The sequence below is a fragment of the Polyodon spathula genome, chromosome 1, assembly GCF_017654505.1.
Source record: "Polyodon spathula isolate WHYD16114869_AA chromosome 1, ASM1765450v1, whole genome shotgun sequence".
NCBI classification, from domain to species: Eukaryota; Metazoa; Chordata; class Actinopteri; order Acipenseriformes; family Polyodontidae; genus Polyodon; species Polyodon spathula.
This window is the reverse complement of record NC_054534.1, coordinates 56,319,389-56,339,224: the sequence shown is the minus strand read 5'-3', so window position 1 is coordinate 56,339,224 and position 19,836 is coordinate 56,319,389. Positions and strand designations below refer to the sequence as shown.

Below are 19,836 nucleotides of genomic sequence, written 5' to 3'. Positions count from 1 at the left end.
ATAACATCAGCCCAGGTTGCCCAAAAGCACATTATGCTGTTACTGGTTTTTGATTGCTCAGCTGTGCCACAAGTTTACTGATAAATAAATAAATAAATAAGCTGTTTGGCAACAGGGTAGTTTTTTAACTTTTTTTTTTTTTTTTGCTTTGTTTCAGACTGAAGTGTCTTGGTGATGTCTGCTAAAGTAGTTATTGACTAACAAACACATCTGTTACTACTGATCAAGCATGCTTTGATCTGGAAGCGATTAGTCCTGTACCAAATACCAATACATTAGCTAAACAGTTTTTATTATTTTTAAACCAATGACTTACTTTCTTATGCTAACAGAAATCAAAAGCATGACATATTAATGTTTCACTTCATTAGTAATCATCAGCAAAGTATATGATTAGTATATGATACTAATAACATGCAATTTGTCTATCATACTACAGTATATTCATCTTTGTTTTTTAAAATCATGTTAAGAAATCAGTTTTATGAATAAGTCTCTAATATGAGTTTTTTTTTTTTTTTTTTTTTTAATTTACAAAACTCCTACTAAATATACAGGGGGAAAAAAAACGTTTGTTATATCTACTGTCTGTAGATTTGAAGTATTGTAGCAAATGTTCTGGCTTTCTATCTCCTCTTTTTTTTGTTCTTATTCCCTATGAAAAATAAGTTAACATATTGAGCACTGTGTTCCAGAATTACACTGTGCCTGAAGTACTTTAAGTTGCTATATGCCTAGACATTCAGAGGTTAAAGGGGAGTATTCGTTATTCTTCTCAAACAAATACGCTTAAAGTACAGTACAATACTGTAGCATGCAAGATTCTCAATACTGTATTTGGAGCTCTGTGCGTCATAATAAAGTACTTTGTTTCAAGCAACCGTGTTTCTTCAGTTTTTATAACATTTCCTCAGTACTCGTTACTTTAGGCATACAGTTGGTTAAAGGGTTAAGTTAGCCTAGTACAAATATCAAAGTCCACACACAGTAATACAGTTCTGTTGTGCTCCTTAATGAGAGTTTCATCACCAGAGAAGACTTTGAAAGATGAGGACTCCACCAAGGAATACATCTTTGGAGTCTTGTTGTGGCTTGTTTATTTTCCTTGCAGTTGATTGTTTATTTGGAGGTATTCATGTTGGGTTTCCCTGTGTTGAGTACATTGGTTATCAAAGAGGCTGTGTTGGGCACACAGGCGGTGGGGTTGTGAATCTCGCCTGGAGCTGGCCAGGACACCAGGGTCGCTGCCTGCTCTTCTACAATAGATACCTAGGTACACAAGGAGTTCATCGGGCTTTATTAATGGGCCGCCTTCACTTTGTAGAGCGACAACAAAGGCATTAAAATACTGTATGTGTGTACCATGTACCTTTTCGCATTGTAGCACAAATATAAAAGTATGTTTTATATTTTGGAATCCTTTGCCTCTGTCTCGCTCAGCGTTCTATCAAAGATATTTTTTGGTTCTGATGGCCAAATAACAATCCCAACTTCCTTTTACTGTTGTCTCTGCCTGTTTGATATGGACAATGCGGGTATTGCCCACGAGCGTATGTGGCAAACGTGAGCCACCTCAGGGACCAATTTGTTCAAAGTAGGGTAAAAAACAGACCAAAGCTATTGCAGAGCCTCCTCTGGAGCAGGCCACTTCTAGGACGACTGGACCTGGGACGGTTGCATTTACACTACAAAAAAAAAAAAAAAGACCAAAGTCGGCTTAAAAGTGGCTAGCATAAACAAGGTATTAGTTGGTGGTTCGGTTTACTGTAGCCAGGACAGCTCAGATCCAAAGTAAGGAAGGGACTTAAATTGTTCAGCAGGGAGACATGACCACTTTAATTTTTAATTGATTCCATATACAGTAGTACATTGAGCTACATAGTTCCTACTATCTTCATACCATCTGTCAGATGTATAGTCTCTCCCATTGTGACTGAAACCAGCTTTCAGCAGGAAGTTGGTGCTTTTATAATAGAATACACTATACTGAACTTCGTGCCATTTGCAAAATATTGGTACTCTATGTCATTTGACAAACCGCTCATTTCCATTATTAAGTTATTAAAAATTGTATGTTCAACCTCCTATATTTCTTTATTGGTCAGTTACACTTGCTCTCTGTTATAGCTATCTTGTGTGTCTCTCCAGCATCCCTTACTGTAATCTCTGTTTAAGAATATAGTTTGAATTTGTTATTCCCAAAGTATTTCTTTAAATAACCAGTCTAGAAAGAAAGTTAGCTACAGTAGAAGTGCAGTTTTGATAGGTTGCTACTGGGTGAAGGGAAGAATTAAGAGATGGGACAAGTATACATTTAGCTAACCATAAGAAACATACATTTGGCTTTTACTGGCTTTTCTGTCACGTCGTAGAAGGGAACAGGATGCTTGGCATTTTTCTTCTGTTCAGTGTGGAAAAGTACAAATATTCTCACTCAGTGAAAAGTGTTAGAGGAGAGGGAGAGAGAGAGGTGTTCTGCAATTGGCCAAAAAAAGCTGGCTATGTGACGTTATCTTGTGTAACCTGGTAAACAAAGGGGGAGTGTTCTAGGGACAGAGTCAACAACAGCAGAAACATGCAAAGTGAGTCAGGGAGTTCTTAGCACTCTGGATAAATGTTGCTGCTCTGTATTTTATTTGAATATGCTGGGCAGTCATTGTGATGGTGGAGGGCAGTATTTAGGAATATCTTTACTGTAAATCTAGTTTTTACTTGTGTAGTGTGGAACAACAAAGGCTTCTAGTATACTTTTATACAAGTTTTTGCAAAAAAGACCAGATTATGTATTTTTTAAAAGTCCAGGGGCTACTGTAATTGCTCAGTTTTTCCATTTATAACTTGCCCTTAGCTCATTCATAGCTTGATTCATACAGTATAGCTGATTTTTTGCAAGAAAAATGTCTTATGGCTGGGGCCGTGAACTACAATGGGGCTGAAAAAGCAGGAGGTGCAGGTTTTGAATTCCAGCTCAGCCATTAACAGTGTGGTTATTAGACAGGTCACTTTGCCATCCTGTGCCCACAAGTACAAACCGCATCCTAGCGGAAACATGTCATCTGAGTTGGGCTGTCCTGGAAGCGGCAGGCATTATTAATGGTCATTCACCATTGATATGATACAGTAATCTCATCCATCTTATGATCTTGTTGTAAAGTGGTTGGAAAGATAGTCATGTAGCTCAGAAATGTACTGTAAATTTACTTTGAACTGACTTTTCCTTGTATATGTACTATATAATTTTGCTGCCTGTATAGAGCAAACAAACAAGCCCAGATTGAACAGTCAGCCTAAACGTTGATTAGATCAAATGTTTCTCCATCCCTCCCTCAATCTGGCTCATGGTGCGTCTCAAGAAACAAAAATCTGGCTAAACAAAAACATTCCTTGCGGAAGTGAAACCTTCACGCAGGCTTGGCTGTTTGTTATTTCGTTGGTTTATGAATGGCCGGCATGCATTTTGTCTCGCTTAGCCCGGCTCAAGGCATGTCAACCCACATCCTGAGGTTTGTCGCTGGGACCCGGGCACGACCCAGGTATGTGGTTTCACACTGCACAGGATTGTGAGCCCGGGTAGCCAGAACCTGGGTTCGGACCCGGGAATTCTAATTGTGAACGGGGCTTAGGCTTTTTCTCACTGTTCACCTACAGTATACTATTTGAACCCACAGTCTGCTGAAAAACAAATTATTGCATGTTTTATTAGTCTCCTCAACTGACCAAACAGCTTTCTGTGCCTCTAGCAACCAGCAAAATACTGAGTAGCAGACGCTCGCTATAGCAGCACAGGGGTCACCCGCTCCAAACGACCCACAAACTGGCACACAATACAAGATCATTAACCCAAAACAAACAAACAGGACATTGCGTACCATCAACGTGGATTGTGTTCAGGGAGTTAGACTTATGGTGTTTTTTTTTTTTTTTTGCATTTGCAATGGAGCATAACTTTTTAAAACATTGTTTTCAATTATAATATTGTTGCTAATTCTGTTTTTCCTTTTTTTAAAATTGTTAGCTATATTCAAGTTTGATGTAAACCATTTTTTTCCCCGGAGCTTTCACTTTTTATATACTGTATGAAATGATTGTTTTTGGTTACTGTCCAAATGCTTGGTCATTTTTTATTTATTTATTTATTTTTTTCCTCGACAGTAGTTGCACACTTAAGTTGTACCTTCTTTCCTTTGTTGTCTTCCACAAAGAAATCCCTATGATCACGGGCATATTCTTCTGGGGTTTTTGCGTGTAGGCATTTTTTTTTATATTTCGATACAATTTGCAATCCTGTTAAATCCTCTGTATGTATCTTCACTGTAATACAGCTTTATATGCCACAAACAAACTGAAGGTAGCAATTTAAAAGCAGTAGGCCTACAGTATGTGCAGCAGAAACTGTACTTTTAGAAAACAAGTGTCTTCATTCTCAGTCCTTGACTAAATTGTGTTTACTATGAGACTGACCTGGCATGCACAGAATCTCACTGTCAATGTTGGTTACTCAGATCTAATTATAAAACAGATTGTTAGAATACTGCATGCCGATTGGTCCACCAGTATTCCAAGCCGTTATAATATCCAGCACAGTATCACTATTAGGAGTAAAGGCAAATCACTGCACCTGTGCTAACCATCTATGACTGCGCCACCAAAATCAAAGCAAACACCTGTCAAAATACATGCTGTCATGGAAGATACGGAAGACATCAAGGTGTCTTGTCATGTCTTCCAGTTTATACTAATTTGCACTACAAACCAGTTTGCTATTTTAAACAAAATGCTGTTTTGGTATTTTATTTGTAGTGCATACCACTCATTTTCTGCAACTTCGGTTGGATTCAGTTGTCAGATAATCAGTTTTATTTTCCTCCTTTTAGTTGGTATCAGTCGTTGTTTTGTAAAATTGGCTCTTCATTAATTTTTAACTGGATATTTTTATATTTTTCGACAGTACCACACACAGTGTCTTAACTGTCCGACTCTCGCCTTTCTTCACTATCTCTCTCCTTCTTTACTACCGTAAACTCCTTACATGTACAGAAATGTAACATTGACTGTTAAATGCTTAAATGACTGGCTTTTCTAAAAAAAAAAAAAAAAATAAAAAATAGTAATAATCTCTATCCCAACAAAGCAACTTAAACTCTTGTGCTGTTTGGTATATGCTAGAGCAAATGGGAGTGAGTTACATAGGAACAGTGTTACATAGAATATGTAGGAAGGCAGGTACCTCACAGATATACAACTAAGCAAGGTTTTTTGATAGTTATTTAAAATCAGAAACACGAACTGAAACACATCTAATCAAGGTTTTTATAGTTTATTTTTTAAGCATTTATTTTTTTTAAATTGCTGTTACTGAAACAAAAAAAAAAAAGAAAATGTTTTAGTTCATTTTCTGTTGTGTAAGATTATACCTCAAAATGTTAATACATCTTTAGAAACTATATGGATTTATCCTTTCTTTTTTTTATGAAACATTTATAAATCTGTTTTATAAAAGCAATAAGGCACAAGAAGGCATTGTGCCTGATATTGCCACTTTTTAGTTGGTTGCAGGCACTCGACTGCCTCTCTTGCCTAACAGCGCACCAAGACGTGATAATATCCAGCACAGCCCATGCCCTCTTGTTCCTTATTGCTTAATCAATTGTCAGTAAACGTTTTATTATTATGGCAGATGACTTGGAGGACATGTTTGCTGGCATTTTTTCATAGCAACTAAATAATGAATTATGTAGTTTTCGGTATGCCTCTTCACCTGGAATATTTTCAGTGTAATTATTCTAATATACCATAAGTAAGGGATAAACAACAATAAATGTAAAATCTGCAAAAATAGTTCACTGTGGATTATTTTTTTACAGATTTTCAACACTGAGTTGTTTGTGCCACTTAAAACATTTCTTCATAATTGATACTTGTTTGATAATGAGATTTTCAATTGATTGTAACTTTGGTAATTGGATTTGTTTTTTGCTCTTTTGTTACCTTTCAAACAGTTAATGTTTCTCTCTCACATTGTGGGAATGTTGTCATGAGTTCCTCAGTGTTTGAGTTTGAAATCCCACTTGCACAGATACAATTGTCTGTTGCAAGTGAAAATAATAGTGAGGACTATGTTTTAGATGTAGAACGTGAAAGTGACATTAGAAAAAAAAAACGCAGTTAACAAAGGAATGTGAACCAGCAACGGGAAGTCCAGACTTAAAAAAAATTAAGACCTAAATATCAATGCCAGTAATCGGTTTTAAAGAATTACTCCAGGCAAAATGTAAGTGGGCTGTAAGCGTGTTTGAACAATGTTGAAAAAAACTAAATACAAAAGCGTCTGTGTAACTGATGGAGATTTACCAAGTGATGATGAAATTGCTGTTGTTCCTGAACGTGCCCAGAAGATATGTAAAATAAAAATGAAGGCAGATGTTTACGTGGAAGCGAATTTGTACTTTTTTTTTTTACATTTTGCTAATGTATAATTGCTTTTCTTTAACAATATGAAATGCTAAACTGAAATCGCAAGCCCTTTGCTAAGTGTTACGTTTGAATGTATAATACTACGACTGATGCCTAATCAAATGGTATTCACTTTTCTGTTGAATTGTTCTGACTGGTTTTGTTGATGAATCAGTGGTTTTCTTTGGATTCGTAGCACACACTGTGGATTCGTTAATCAACTGTATCTGCCAAAGTCACACAGCCACTTTTAGAGTATGTTTTAGAATGAATCAATCAAAATATCAAATGGCAACGTCACAGAAATGTTTTAAGTCTGATTTACAATTGTTTTTTTTTTTAATACCTACTGTAAAGAAAAGCAGACTTCTCCATTTCACCCCACACACTAAGGGTAGTCACATTTGAAAAGTCACATTCTGGCTTACATGAGCTCATAAGGGTTTTTTGTAGTTAAATATATTTTAAATTGCCTGGCTATGAACAGGCTGGCTGTAGGGGTGACGTCAGGCCAGGAAATGAAACCAAAACACACAGCAACTGTGGGCGAAACCGAGATGCTGCGGCGCTCAGTGTTTTATTAACAGAAGCAAAAAATAAAAGGTTTGAACAAAACTAAATACTGACACAAAACAAATGGCATGTTGGCCAAACAAACAGACAAATAAACAAAGAGTGGACGAACAGACAAACAAACAAACAGACTAGATGAACATACAAACAAGTCTGAAAGCCAGCACGTGTAGCAGTTGTTCATTTTACTTTATAAATTCTCTGCTCTGTCTCTCCCATTCTCCACTCACAAACCCCCAACTTTCACCCTTTTATGTAGCTGTACCAAGAATGGATTGCTAATCAATCATTCAATTGGAATTTTGGTATATCTTCACGTGAATTACTTTTGTGCACTTAACGTGCTTCCATACAAATACCTCTTTTAATGTGCACGTGAAGTGATTGTTCCATCCTCATGTCTAAATACAGTGCATTTTATAACCCTTGTACTACATAACCCCACATTATAACCTGTGCACTAATACATATACGCCAACATTAACATGCCGCATACAAGATATAAATATGAAATACACACATTGGTGAGGCACCCCGCCACACTGGCACAAGGGTTTTTTATTTTAATCTGCAATATGGGAATTCACTTTAAGGGATGGAAAATGTGGTCTAATCTGTACTACTGTAAATGACTTTGTTTGCGTTTCGGTCCATGCCCTCTGAGTTAACTGTTTTCTGCCTTGTGTTTTAGCCTCTGCACCAGTATCCAGCGTGAGTAGACGTCAAGTTTCTCCCAGTTACAATTCCACCTGGGAGAAGAGGAGTGCCATCATGTCGAACATCACCATCGACCCGGAGCTCAAGCCTGGGGAGTATGTCATCAAGAGTCTATTTGCAGAGTTTGCCATCCTGGCAGAAAAGAAGATTGAAGTGGTGATGGCAGAGCCACTGGTGAGTGCCACACTGGTACAGCATGCTATAAAACCTACTTTTGAAATAAAAAGCCCTGCAGCCTTTGTTTTTCTCAAAGCACAGCCCTGGTTTATTAGATTGTTCTCCAAGTTTCTGATCAATTTGGGATACTTTTTGTATCAGTTTTGCGCTCATTTCTTCACCCTGACCTGGTAAGTCAAGTCCTAAAATGAAAACTAACCCAATATCTTTGTCTAGCCAATCTTACTTGGCAAATCTGCAGTAATTAACTTCATTAATTGATGTTGATTTCGGAATTGGTTCTGATTTAATCCCACAGACGACAGTGAACACCGTTTACAGAACTGCAAATCAGCGAATGTTTAAAAAGCATATTGAACCTGTACTAAAATTAAATATTTGGCAAAAGTTAACTTTGAAGTATTGTAACAGGTCAAATCATGCAGAAATTCTATTAATTTTACCTCAAAAGTACAACTTTACATTTTTGGGGTGGAAAAATTAAATAAAGTGCTAGTAAATGAATCTGATTCTAACACTGGAATATTACTGAGCAACTGCTTGATTAGGATATTCTTTTGCATAGATTTCAGAGGAGACAGTTATTACATTTAGTAAAAAAGAGAATTAGTAAAGAAGGGGTCTGAGCTGTTTTAAATGTAGACATTTGAAGCCCAGAACTTCCTGAGTTCTTGTCACTGAACCTCTGCATTTCCAGCACTATGTTCATTCTGCAAAATTAAGAATACTGTAGACTGCTCTGTTTGCTACCCTGAACATCAAGGGACTGTAGATAATTCCGACACACTGTGTCAAGTGTTAAATGAGATAACTAACTGCAGTAAAGTGGTTCTGTTTAAGTAGTGCAGTTGTGTTCCAGGGCTGTTTTGGTGAGGAGCCATACTGCTATCTCTCTTGTAAGAATCACCTTAAATATGGTAAATTGAGAGAGCCAAGTCAATCACCATGCAACTGGGAAAACTGAAGTGATACCAGAAGCACAAGTGGGGAAAAAAAAAAAAAAAACGACAGAACCACACTCTTTTAAAAGCTTTTGATGCATATATTAATAACCTCTACGTGTCTCTGCCTATCCAAGCCCTGCATTAATCAACAAGAGGGCAGGGTTTCCTGTTTCAAGTATGCAGTTCAGTCAATGTGGACAGAATGAAGAACAAAGTCTGTTTGATAGCAGCACAGAGTTGCCAAAATTAGAAATAACATTGTGAGCCAATGGAAATAAACTTACTGTTAGATAGACTGGAGAGATCTGAAGAGAACTAAAGAGAGTGAAAGTGGTTTGCACTTTTGCTGAAGGAAATGGAGGGTGTATGTAGTGGAACTGTGTTTGTGTTATTTTTTCCCAGTAGGGCTTATATGTGTTCCCAGAATGCTGGCCAAACTGCATTTTCATTGGTTCTCTGGCCTTCTGATCAAAGAACCACCTCTAGTCTTGCGGTATAAGGGCTTCATTATTTAGGTTGAAGTGACATGTTCTGGATGATGTATTAAAGCTCAGTAAACTATAACAAAGCCCTGTTTCTAAGGACTATTGAGGAGTTTTATAATTCAAGTAATTGAGATTTGCAATAAACTTAGCCTGGCTTGCGACTTTGCAAGAAAGGAAATGCAGGGAGGAGCAGTCAGTCATTGAAAAGTTTAAAGAAGGGCTATTTCATTGTCTACTGGGTGCTGTGTTGTATGAGGCAGTTTATAAAATAAGATGATCAAAAATTATCAAAATGTGTCAAATCCATCTTACTGTAGGTGTCCAGTATGTGCGAATGCAAAAACACAAGGCAAAATGCAACTGCTGCTTGTCATCATCACTATTGTGAACTACTGTTCATGTCAATGAAAAAAGGCTTTCTATAGGAGGGTAAAAACCTATATGGTCTGATGTATATTTGCAGAGATGTGTTCTGATTATCACACTTTGATGAAAATGTGCTATGACTCAGTCTGCTTTTTCCGATTATATTTCTCAGGCTGTGTTTCTCTGAAATGCCTCGCCATGGCAGCTGGGAAATGCAGATTGAGGTCACTGGGGGACATTGCACATGGAAGTCAGTTACCTGATTTGAAGATTATAATTAGTTTTGCTGCTTGGCTGATGGTATTAGGGCTGGTTTCACTGACCTTCATGGTTTAAAAACCAAATTAGTTAAAATGCTGTTAATTATGCAGAGAGAACAGCGGCAGCTAACATTTGCAGAAGCCCGATTCACATTTTAAAATGTTTCCTTATTGTTCAGAAGTTTTAGTTGCTTGATACCTTTATCAGCAATCTAAAAGGTTTGGTTAGCATTTATAGGTAACGTACTGTAAGATGCTTTTTTTTTTTTTGGTTTTTAAGACCTGGGCCCAGATATTCGAAAGCGTGATGCGCATCACAAATAGCCGCTTTGCACGAATGGGCAAAATGCATCATATTCTAAACTTTTTGCGTGCCCCAATCCGTTTTGTGCTGTGCACAAATATAATATATACAGCGCAATTTGTGAGATCCTGCCATGTTTGAAAGTATGCGTCAAGCACAAAACCAGTTTTGCAAGGCACAAAATAATGCTTTTAAAAAGCAACCCAATCACTGAAGTGCAATGCAGGCGCTTTCCGAGGTACTACAACAATGGAAAACACCCACCAGTCATACAAGGTTCCGTCCTCATCTATATTGTAGCGATTTCGATTAACATGGGCAGGTGCATCACACAGGGCGAGGCAATCCATACACAGGCGAAGGGTGGGCGCAAACCCGGGACCTCTCGCACTAAAGCACAGCGCTGATACTGCTGTACAAAAGAGCCGGCTCCCTTGCAAGGAGCGTATATCGGGCTTATGTCTCTCTATGTGATTACGTCGCCTACCAGCCCTGCTGCTGCCTTCCCCTGTGCACGCTACACTCTCCCTTGCCAGCCTCAAGTCCGCCCCGGACTTGCTCACCAGGCTACAGTCCGACGAGTGCGTCCTGGGGTACCTGCCTCCACTTCTGACACCAATGTAGCGATTTTGGTTAACACAGGAAGACGCATCACACAGAGCGAGGCAATCCACACACAGGCCCTTCTGCTGCTTTCCCCTGTGCTATTTACAATATAATGATTATTTTCAAAAAAATGATTGTGATAGCAGCATTACTAGTTTTAATACATGTTTAAAAAATAAACAGGGAAGCTGCAATCGTGATAGTTCTTTCTGACCGAATGAAAACCAATCACTTTCCGAAGCACACTTTCTTGGTGCTGAAAACAGAATCAAAAGTACAACACGGTATCATAGTACATCCAGTCAGTATGTAAGATAGACCGAGCCGGCAGATAATAAACAACTACCTGTATAACGCAGGAAAGCTTTACTTTAATAGATACATACAGCAGTATGTCAGCCCTAGATCGATCAAGTAACAGTTTGCACCTCCTTACCTTGCGTTCACATAGATTTCAGTATCAAAGAAACTGCTTATACAGTAGTAGGCTAGGCTGCTGATTACTTTATTGATACATTTTGTCAGCATTTTGAATGTAAAGTTAATGTATGGATGAAGGCTATATTTGCAACCTGAGCCATTTGAAAAAAGGCATAATATCACAGTAGTGATGTCAAAAAGTGATAATTCATCTAGAGGAAAATATACTTGAACTTTGACCCATTCGACTCTTCGAGACCATCACTTTCAATTCAAAGACACCCACAGTACAGAAATGTTCATTAATGATCAACAGAATGAGAATACCTTAAAAAAGAAAATTGTGTACTGCTGGTACATTCGTATCAGAAACTGGCGAGGAACAGGAAATTAAAACAAAGTAAAGGCAATCATCCAAATAAAGCTGAAGCACTAACATAACGACATAGAATGTCTGTAGAGCACTGAAACACTACTGCTGAACCTCATCTTTAATATTCGCATCACAAGCTTATCCATGTATTATAATTAATAATAGATGGGCTTCAGTGAGTTACAGGAAAACAATTCCATCGCGGGTTTCTACTTTATAAATCATTCGACCTTTGGTCTCGTAATTTATGGCGTCACAGAAACCAGAGATGGAATTATTTTCCTGTAACTCACTGAAGCCCATCTATTATATACAGTGCCTTGCAAAAATATTCAGACCCCTGACCAATTCTCTCATATAACCGAATTACAAATGGTACATTGAAATTTCATTCTGTTTGATATTTTATTTTAAAACGCTGAAACTCAGAATCAGTTATTTATTGTAAGGTGACATTGGTTTTATGTTGGGAAATATTTTTAAGAAAAATAAAAAAACTAAAATATCTTGCTTGCATAAGTATTCAACCCCTGTGCTGTGGAAGCTCCCAGTTTGCACCGATGAAAGAAATTGCCCTAACGAGGACACAGTTACCTTACCGTTGGCCTCCACCTGTGAACCATTAAAGTTGCTGTCACATTTTCTGGATAAAAGCCCCACTGTTGAAGGATGATTGGTAAGGCTGTGAATCTGAAGGAAAATGAAGACCAAACAGCATTCTACAGAAGTTAGAGAGAAAGTAATACAAATGCATAGATTAGGGAAAGGGTACAAAATGATATCCCAGTGAGCACAGTTGGATCAATAATCAGGAAGTGGAAGCTGCATCACCCCACCAGGCACTGCCAAGAAAAGGCCATCCCTCAAAACTCAGCGCTCAAACAAGAAGGAGACTTGTGAGAGAAGCCACAGAGAGGCCAACAATCACTTTGAAGGAGCTACAGAGTTCAGTGACTGGGAGTGGAGTAATGGTGCACCAGTCAACCATATCAAGAGCTCTGCATAACACTGGCCTGTATGGGAGGATGGCAAGAAAGAAGCCGTTACTCAAAAAGTACCATCTGAAAGCACGTCTGGAGTTTGCCAGAAAGCATGAGAGTGACCCAGCTGCGATGTGGGAAAAGGTTTTGTGGTCAGATGAGACCAAGATAGAGCTTTTTGGCCAAAACTCAAAGCGCTATGTGTGGCGCAAACCTAACACTGCCCATGCCTCAAGACACACCATCCCTACAGTGAAGTATGGTGGTGGCAGCATCATTCTGTGGGGATGCTTCTCATCAGCAGGGACTGGGCATCTTGTTACAATGTAAGGAAGAATGGACGGAGCAAAATACAGGAAAATACTGCAAGAGAATCTGCTTCAGTCTGCTAAAAAACTGAAGCTTGGGAGGAAATTCACCTTTCAGCAGGACAATGATCCCAAGCACAAGGCCAAAGCAACACCGGAATGGCTCAAGAACAAAAAGGTGAATGTCCTACAGTGGCCCAGTCAAAGTCCTGATCTCAATCCCACTGAGAATCTGTGGCACTATTAGAAAATTGCAGTCCACAAGCGTCGTCCAACCAACCTGAACAACCTGGAGCAAATCTTCCAAGAAGAATGGGCCAAAATCACTCCGACACTGTGTGCAAAGCTTGTACATACTTACCCCAAAAGACCTTAAGCTGTTATTGCAGCGAAAGGTGGCTCTACCAAATATTAATGTGTGGGGGTTGAATACTTATGCAAGCAAGATATTTCAGTTTTTTATTTTTCTTAAAAATATTTCCCAACATAAGTTTCAGTGTTTTAAAATACAATATCAAACACAAAGAAATTTCAGTGTACCATTTGTAATTCAGTAATATGAGAGAATTGGTCAGGGGTCTGAATACTTTTGCAAGGCACTGTGTGTATGTGTGTGTGTGTGTGTATATATAAACAGGTGATCCCAGCTGGATTATTAATAGCTGTTGTTGTTGTTAATGTATGTGTGTATTTTCTTATAACAGAAGCCCTTATCCAGGGCGACTTACAGTTCTTACAAAAAATACATTACAAAAATCAGATCAGACACTGAGCAATAGCAGTTTGATAAGCAGGGTCATCGCTGATACTGAGAAAGAGAAAAAAAAAAAAAAAAAAAAAACCAAACAGATGGTACTGTAACAGAAAACAAGCAAGTCAAAAAATGTAAATGAAATACAATAGGTAACATGTACCCATATTTGTGTGACACCTGTCAACATTATGGAGACAGAAGTAGAGAAATCATGAACTCACTTCCCAGCAAACAGCACAGCACAGATACATCTGTTTGAATTCCTTAGAATCTGTGATGGCCCTTTAAATATTTAGCTATTAGCCATGCTAATGGCTGTGATAATGAGAAACATTAGATACAAATGTATGCATGTGCGCAAATTTCATATGCTTAAGCACAAAATTATTTGAATTGCTCCAAAGGCCAAATTTGAATGAAAATGTTTAAGTTTAGTAACAGGCTTGCAATGCACAGAATGTTTCCATTGCATGCGTTTAGCTACGTGCCCTATCCTCGGCAACACTGGCAAAGGTCCACAGTGTCCAAGGGCTCAATCCGTATAATATTCCTGTAGTTGCATTTTCCAAAAGCTCCCTTTCCTTTTCATGCCACTCACCTGGTAATTCCACACTCATGTATAAGGACTTTTTTTTTTTTTTGTATTATTCAATTCTCATTGAGATCAGAAGCATACTTTGACACCCACGATTTGCATTCCATGCCGTTAACTATGCCGTACAGGTGTGGTAGAAGCAGGGGGCGTGGTGAGTGAGGGGGCAGTTGGAAGGGGCTTTCAGCAGGAGTATGAGTAAGGGATACACATGTGTGGACTGCATCCACAGGCAGTGTTTTTGGCCAGCTCCATGCTGAGATTCCTGTCTTTGGGTCTTCTGAATAGAGTAGTGTTTTCAGCATTGTGGGTTTGTTTTACAGTCCACACTTCTGTAAATATGTTTATATATAGTGTAAGGAGCAGAGTCGGAGCTACTCAGAACACCGGCTGACAGGCGTATTTCTGTAAAATAAAGGGTAACGTTTGATGCTACAGAGATATTCTCCTTCATGTGGACACTTTTCCAATTAGCAATTCGCTACAGTATATTTTAATTTAAGTTATATGTTGAATAACCTACACTATCCTGTGGTCCATTGTTTCATTTCTCCATTTAGTAGCTTATTTATATATTTCTGGGGGAGGGCATGCAACTTCACAACTTGCTACCAATGTGTGTTGAGTTTTGATTCTGCATTGACAGTGGGCAGGGAGATGCATTCATAACTAGAGATTGATTGTCTAATGATCAGTTCAGTCTGCTTACTGCTGTGTGTTTTTTTCGCTTCAAATTACTGTTTGTGTTTTAATTATGTCTTATTGTAGTACAGTACATAGTCAGTTTGTAAGGGTTATGGAAAGTACCACAGTCTTCAAAAGGAGAGTTGATAGCTATTAAAAATAGTGTACTAATACCCATGTTAAATATACATAAAATGATTCACATTTGTTAGTTGAAAAAAAGTTAATTTATACCCTCTACATTACTAATGGTAACCCTCTCTTAATATGGATTAAAACAGATTTGGCATATTGAATATGGAAGACACTTTTGCCACCATTGACTTTTCTTGTTAGGGTTTCTGACAACGTCAATCATCATTTCAGCACACAACATCACCTGCAGTGAGAAGCAAGTTTGGCATTACCAATGTCTGCTCTTGATCAGCAGGGAGCTGTGTGATTGGCATGGAAGGCTGTGCGTTAGCTTCCCAAGCTTTCACACTACACAAAAGGAACCACTCACTGTACCTCCACACTGTGCAAATCAATTCTATCCCCAGACCAGCAAAGGGATTTACTGGAACTCTGTATAGGGCGGAGGTTGAATCAAGTAGAAAATTGTGTCTCTGGTGGGGGTGGTTTTGCCTCAGTGGTTTTGTCACACATTTTTAGATAAGAATTTTGAATACTGTTTTTCCAAAATATAAGTTGATTACGTCCTATGAATGGAAAATAATTTGGATAAGATGTCATGGTAGTGGCTTAAGCACTAAGAAGGATGAGAGAATATTCGATAGAATACCTTACTAATTGAATCTACGGTACACTGGAGAAAACTGAAAAACAAAGGCAGACTGGTATGGAAGGATGTACTGTACAGTACTTGTTGACCTGGGAATGCTAAATGAAAAGGCAGATGATTGAAAATAAATAAAACAACCCTTCCTCTTCATGTACATACATTTAAAAAAAAATATATATATTTTAAGAATAAGCTTGTATTCCCACTCAAGATGTCCTCCCTCTTATTGCATCCAACACAGTTCTTGACAAATAATAATATAAAATGTAATACCAAGCTCATCTCCATTTGTAGAAAAGTTGACTGGAAAGAGTACCTTACATTGCTGTGCCCATATATAGAACATAAGAAAGTTTACAAACAAGAGGCCATTTGGCCTATCTTGACGGTTTGGTGGTAAGTAGCTTATTGATCCGAGAATCTCATCAAGCAGCTTCTTGAAGGATCCCAGGGTGTCAGCTTCAACAACATTACTGGGGAGTTGGTTCCAGACCCTCACAATTCTCTGTGTAAAAGAGTGTCTCCTATTTTCTGTTCTGAATGCCCCTTTGTCTAATCTCCATTTGTGACCCCTGGTCCTTGTTTTCAGGTCGAAAAAGTCCCTTGGGTCGACATTGTCAATACCTTTTAGAATTTTGAATGTTTGAATCAGGTCGCCACGTAGTCTTCTTTGTTCAAGACTAAATAGATTCAATTCTTTTAGCCTGCCTGCATATGACATGCCTTTTAAACCCAGAATAATTCTAAATATGAAGTAATAAGTGTAAAGTAACTGATTCCCAATATTAATTTACCTGAGAACTGAACATGATGTATTGTTAAACAAATAGATAGACCCAATGTATAAAACAAAAAAGGGTCATAACCACCAAGGCTTTGAAATCCATGTCTTGGATACAGAGGATATCTCACTTCAGAGAATATGTCTTTCAGAATCTGGGGATTAAGTAGATGCTTGAACGATTCTGTATGAACGGTAGTTGTAGATCATGGGGATTTTACTGTTACTTGTGTTTTTTGACAATACATTCTGTCTTTTGTAGCTTGCTGTTTCTGTGAATTCATGGCAATTTGTGTCATTACAGCAGTGGTGACATTTTGCTGGTCTGATTGTTCCGTAGCCAAAATGTTTTGTGTAATGTAATCTACAGTATGCCGGTATAGGGAGAGTTAGTTTAATCTGATTGGCTGAAGAGGATGTCATACAGAGTCCTTTCAAACAAAAAAAATGTATCCTTCCCCAATAACCCTTCACCTTTTGTCAGATGCCAAAAGTACTTTACAAACGAGGTGCTGTAGTTTAAACTGAAATACAGAGTACTGTTTTGAAAAAAAGATTAGAAAGAAATATATCACTTTAGTGTGAATTTTTTAATCGGAGGCAAATGCACTGTAGGTAGTTTTATGATAGATGATAGAATAATGTGATGTTTAGAACGTTCGATCGATCTGCAGCACATCTCCCAATTTGTACATTTTTTAAATCTTACCCCCCCCACCTTGTGTGTAAATGGAATGTACAATTTTACTATGACCATTGAATAGCTGCTGATGAGATATGCAAATAAACATGTTATATACCTAATATGCTTAATCAAATTGATTTTTTGAACTCTTAAAATTGATTTTGTACAGTAGTTGTCAACAAAATTTGAGTAACATATTTTTTTTTAAATTACAATTTTAGGAGAAGCCATTGTCCAGATCCCTACAAAGAGGTGAAGACACACAGTTTGATCAGGTAGGAGAGAGTGGATTTATTATATAACCGATCAATCCTCTGGAGTAGCGTAGTTTACCCTTTTCAACTAGCACTAACTGTAGTGTTTATGTTTCTAATGCTATCGGAACCCAGATCTGACTTTGCAGCAGCATTCCTTGCTTTTACTCCAGTATCTGAGAGCCAACCAAGTATAGGTCTTCCGTTCCTGTGTTTTATTAACTAAGTGTATGCTTTTTCAGGCTGAAATGTAAATAAGAACATGCTAAATAGTTTGTCACATTTTTATATTGTGAATAGGCTGGCTGTAGGGGTGACGTCAGGCCAGGAAATTAATGCAACAACACAGGCAATTTCAGAGCGAAACTGAGACGCAATGGCGCTCAGCTTTTTATTAAACAAAATAAAGAGCTTTAACAAAGCAAAACACTTTCCAAAACAAATCGGCACGTTGGCCAGAACAAGCAAACAGAACCCTAAATTAAGTGTCATGCTGGTGTAAACCAGCGCGGGTAGCAACTGTTCACTTACAGGTATTTACTTTTACCTCCTCTCTACTCCTGTTCTCCACTCATGAACACTCAACGCTATGCAGCCAAAGCTGGGGCTCTTCTGTTCTTTTTTGTATGTTAACTGGATACAAGATTTCAAGGCCGTATAGGTTGATTAATCAGCTAAAATTGGACCATCTACCATCTATTTCTTCTAAACCCTTTTTACCAGATGAAGGAATGATCTTGAAAACTTCTATGTTGGTCCAGTAAAAGGAATTAACATTTACATAGGTTCTTCTTTTACATTTCTATTATAGTGTTCTCTAATAAATGCACCTGGAATGTTGAATAACACAGTGCTAATGAATGTATTGAGTAGAGGACATGTGACCAGGGCATACATTACAGGTTTTTACTGTACAAATGGTTTGTTATACTGAGCTAAGATTTAAATGTTCTGAAGTTGATAAGTATAAGAAAAAGAACATCTTTATAAAATAAAAAAAAATGGTGTGATTTAAAAAGTAAAAGGTGTTGTCAGTTCAGTGAGTGTTTTGCAATTCATCCATTCAGACTCTACCTCATGCAGTTATAATGAGCCTGCATCATGCAATGTTTCATTAACAAAAGACAGTGACGTGCACAGAATGCACAGATGAGCTGGCACGAGGTAGTTGAAATGGATCCTTGTAATCCCTTCTTGCATCACAATTCACCCTTGTGCTCTTGGGTGTGTTCTATATTAAGGCGCAGGAGTAGAGCTGCATACTGATGGCAAGCAGTTGACCCTTTTAAAAATGCAAAGCACAGGTAGAACAAGTACTGCATGCTGCGTATAAAACTGAGTAATTTTGTAATGCCAGTGTTTTTATATTGATTAATTAATTTCTGAATTGCTGAATTTGGAATGGGACACAAACATTTGATCTGTGGCACGTTTTGGTTTATCCTTTGTTGTGGTTTTTGTTACATATGCTGAAACATTCAACATTGTAGAGACTGTTACAGAATATATTGTCATGTTCAGATAAAAAAATAATTCTGTAATTTCAGCAAGTGCTTTATATAAGTTTATCCTGGTGGGTTAGTTCAGAGTTCATCATGCCTGGATTGCACAGTTCTGGCGCTCAAGCTGTTGACAGACAACTGTGTAAGCAAATTAAGTTAGCCTGAAAGACACCACATGAAACTCCAAATTTCTTAATGAAACATCCAAGGGTCTTTGTTCTTGGACAGTATGAGAAATGTTTGTGTTAACTTATTTCTTAAACACATGTTTAGTTGCACAGTTCATTTTTCACATTTGATGTTGCAAAGAGAAACATCTTATTGAAACATGTCAATACCTAATCAGGTTGTCTACTGATGTAGTGCAGCTGCTTGTAAGGTTGTTCGGCATTCAGTTTTTGAATGATCCTGAAGCTTCACTTAAATTTGTTTTATCTTTTTTTCACTGCATATGCTGTTGCAATTTTGGCATGCCATGCAAAGGATGTTGCAAGCCTATATGTTTAAAGTTTTATTTTAAGGTTTTTTGGATGGATGTGGAGTATGCAAGGCGGTACAACTTGTAGACAATTTGATGATGCAAATACATGTAAAAATGTGCCTAAAAGTGTTGTTTACCCATTTACTTATGCTGTGTATAAGAGACTAAAGTGGAGATTAGCTCTCCACCATGCCTCACAAAACACTCCATAGAAGAGCCAGCTCGAGAGCACGGAACAGTGATGCGCTGTCATTTACAAGAAGAAAGGTAGGGCTGCCTCTTCTAAATCTTTTTGCGTTATTTTTGTCTCGTTGATATAGTTGTGTAATTCACAGCTGTACAGTAATATTAAT

The 19,836-nt window shown here is 37.9% G+C and overlaps 1 protein-coding gene across 20 annotated transcripts in view; it reads left to right on the top strand.

Moving 5' to 3' along the window:
- The window catches only part of LOC121319840 (protein furry homolog-like), a 183,340-nt gene that overhangs the window by 83,618 nt on the left and 79,886 nt on the right, over positions 1 to 19,836 (top strand). For all 20 annotated transcript variants that reach the window (XM_041257812.1, XM_041257831.1, XM_041257821.1 and 17 more), the window contains 2 exons: positions 7,718 to 7,917; positions 17,468 to 17,521. In XM_041257812.1, the coding sequence (XP_041113746.1) occupies positions 7,798 to 7,917; positions 17,468 to 17,521 (174 nt within the window). In that variant the 5' untranslated portion in view covers positions 7,718 to 7,797. The remainder of the gene's footprint in view (positions 1 to 7,717; positions 7,918 to 17,467; positions 17,522 to 19,836) is intronic.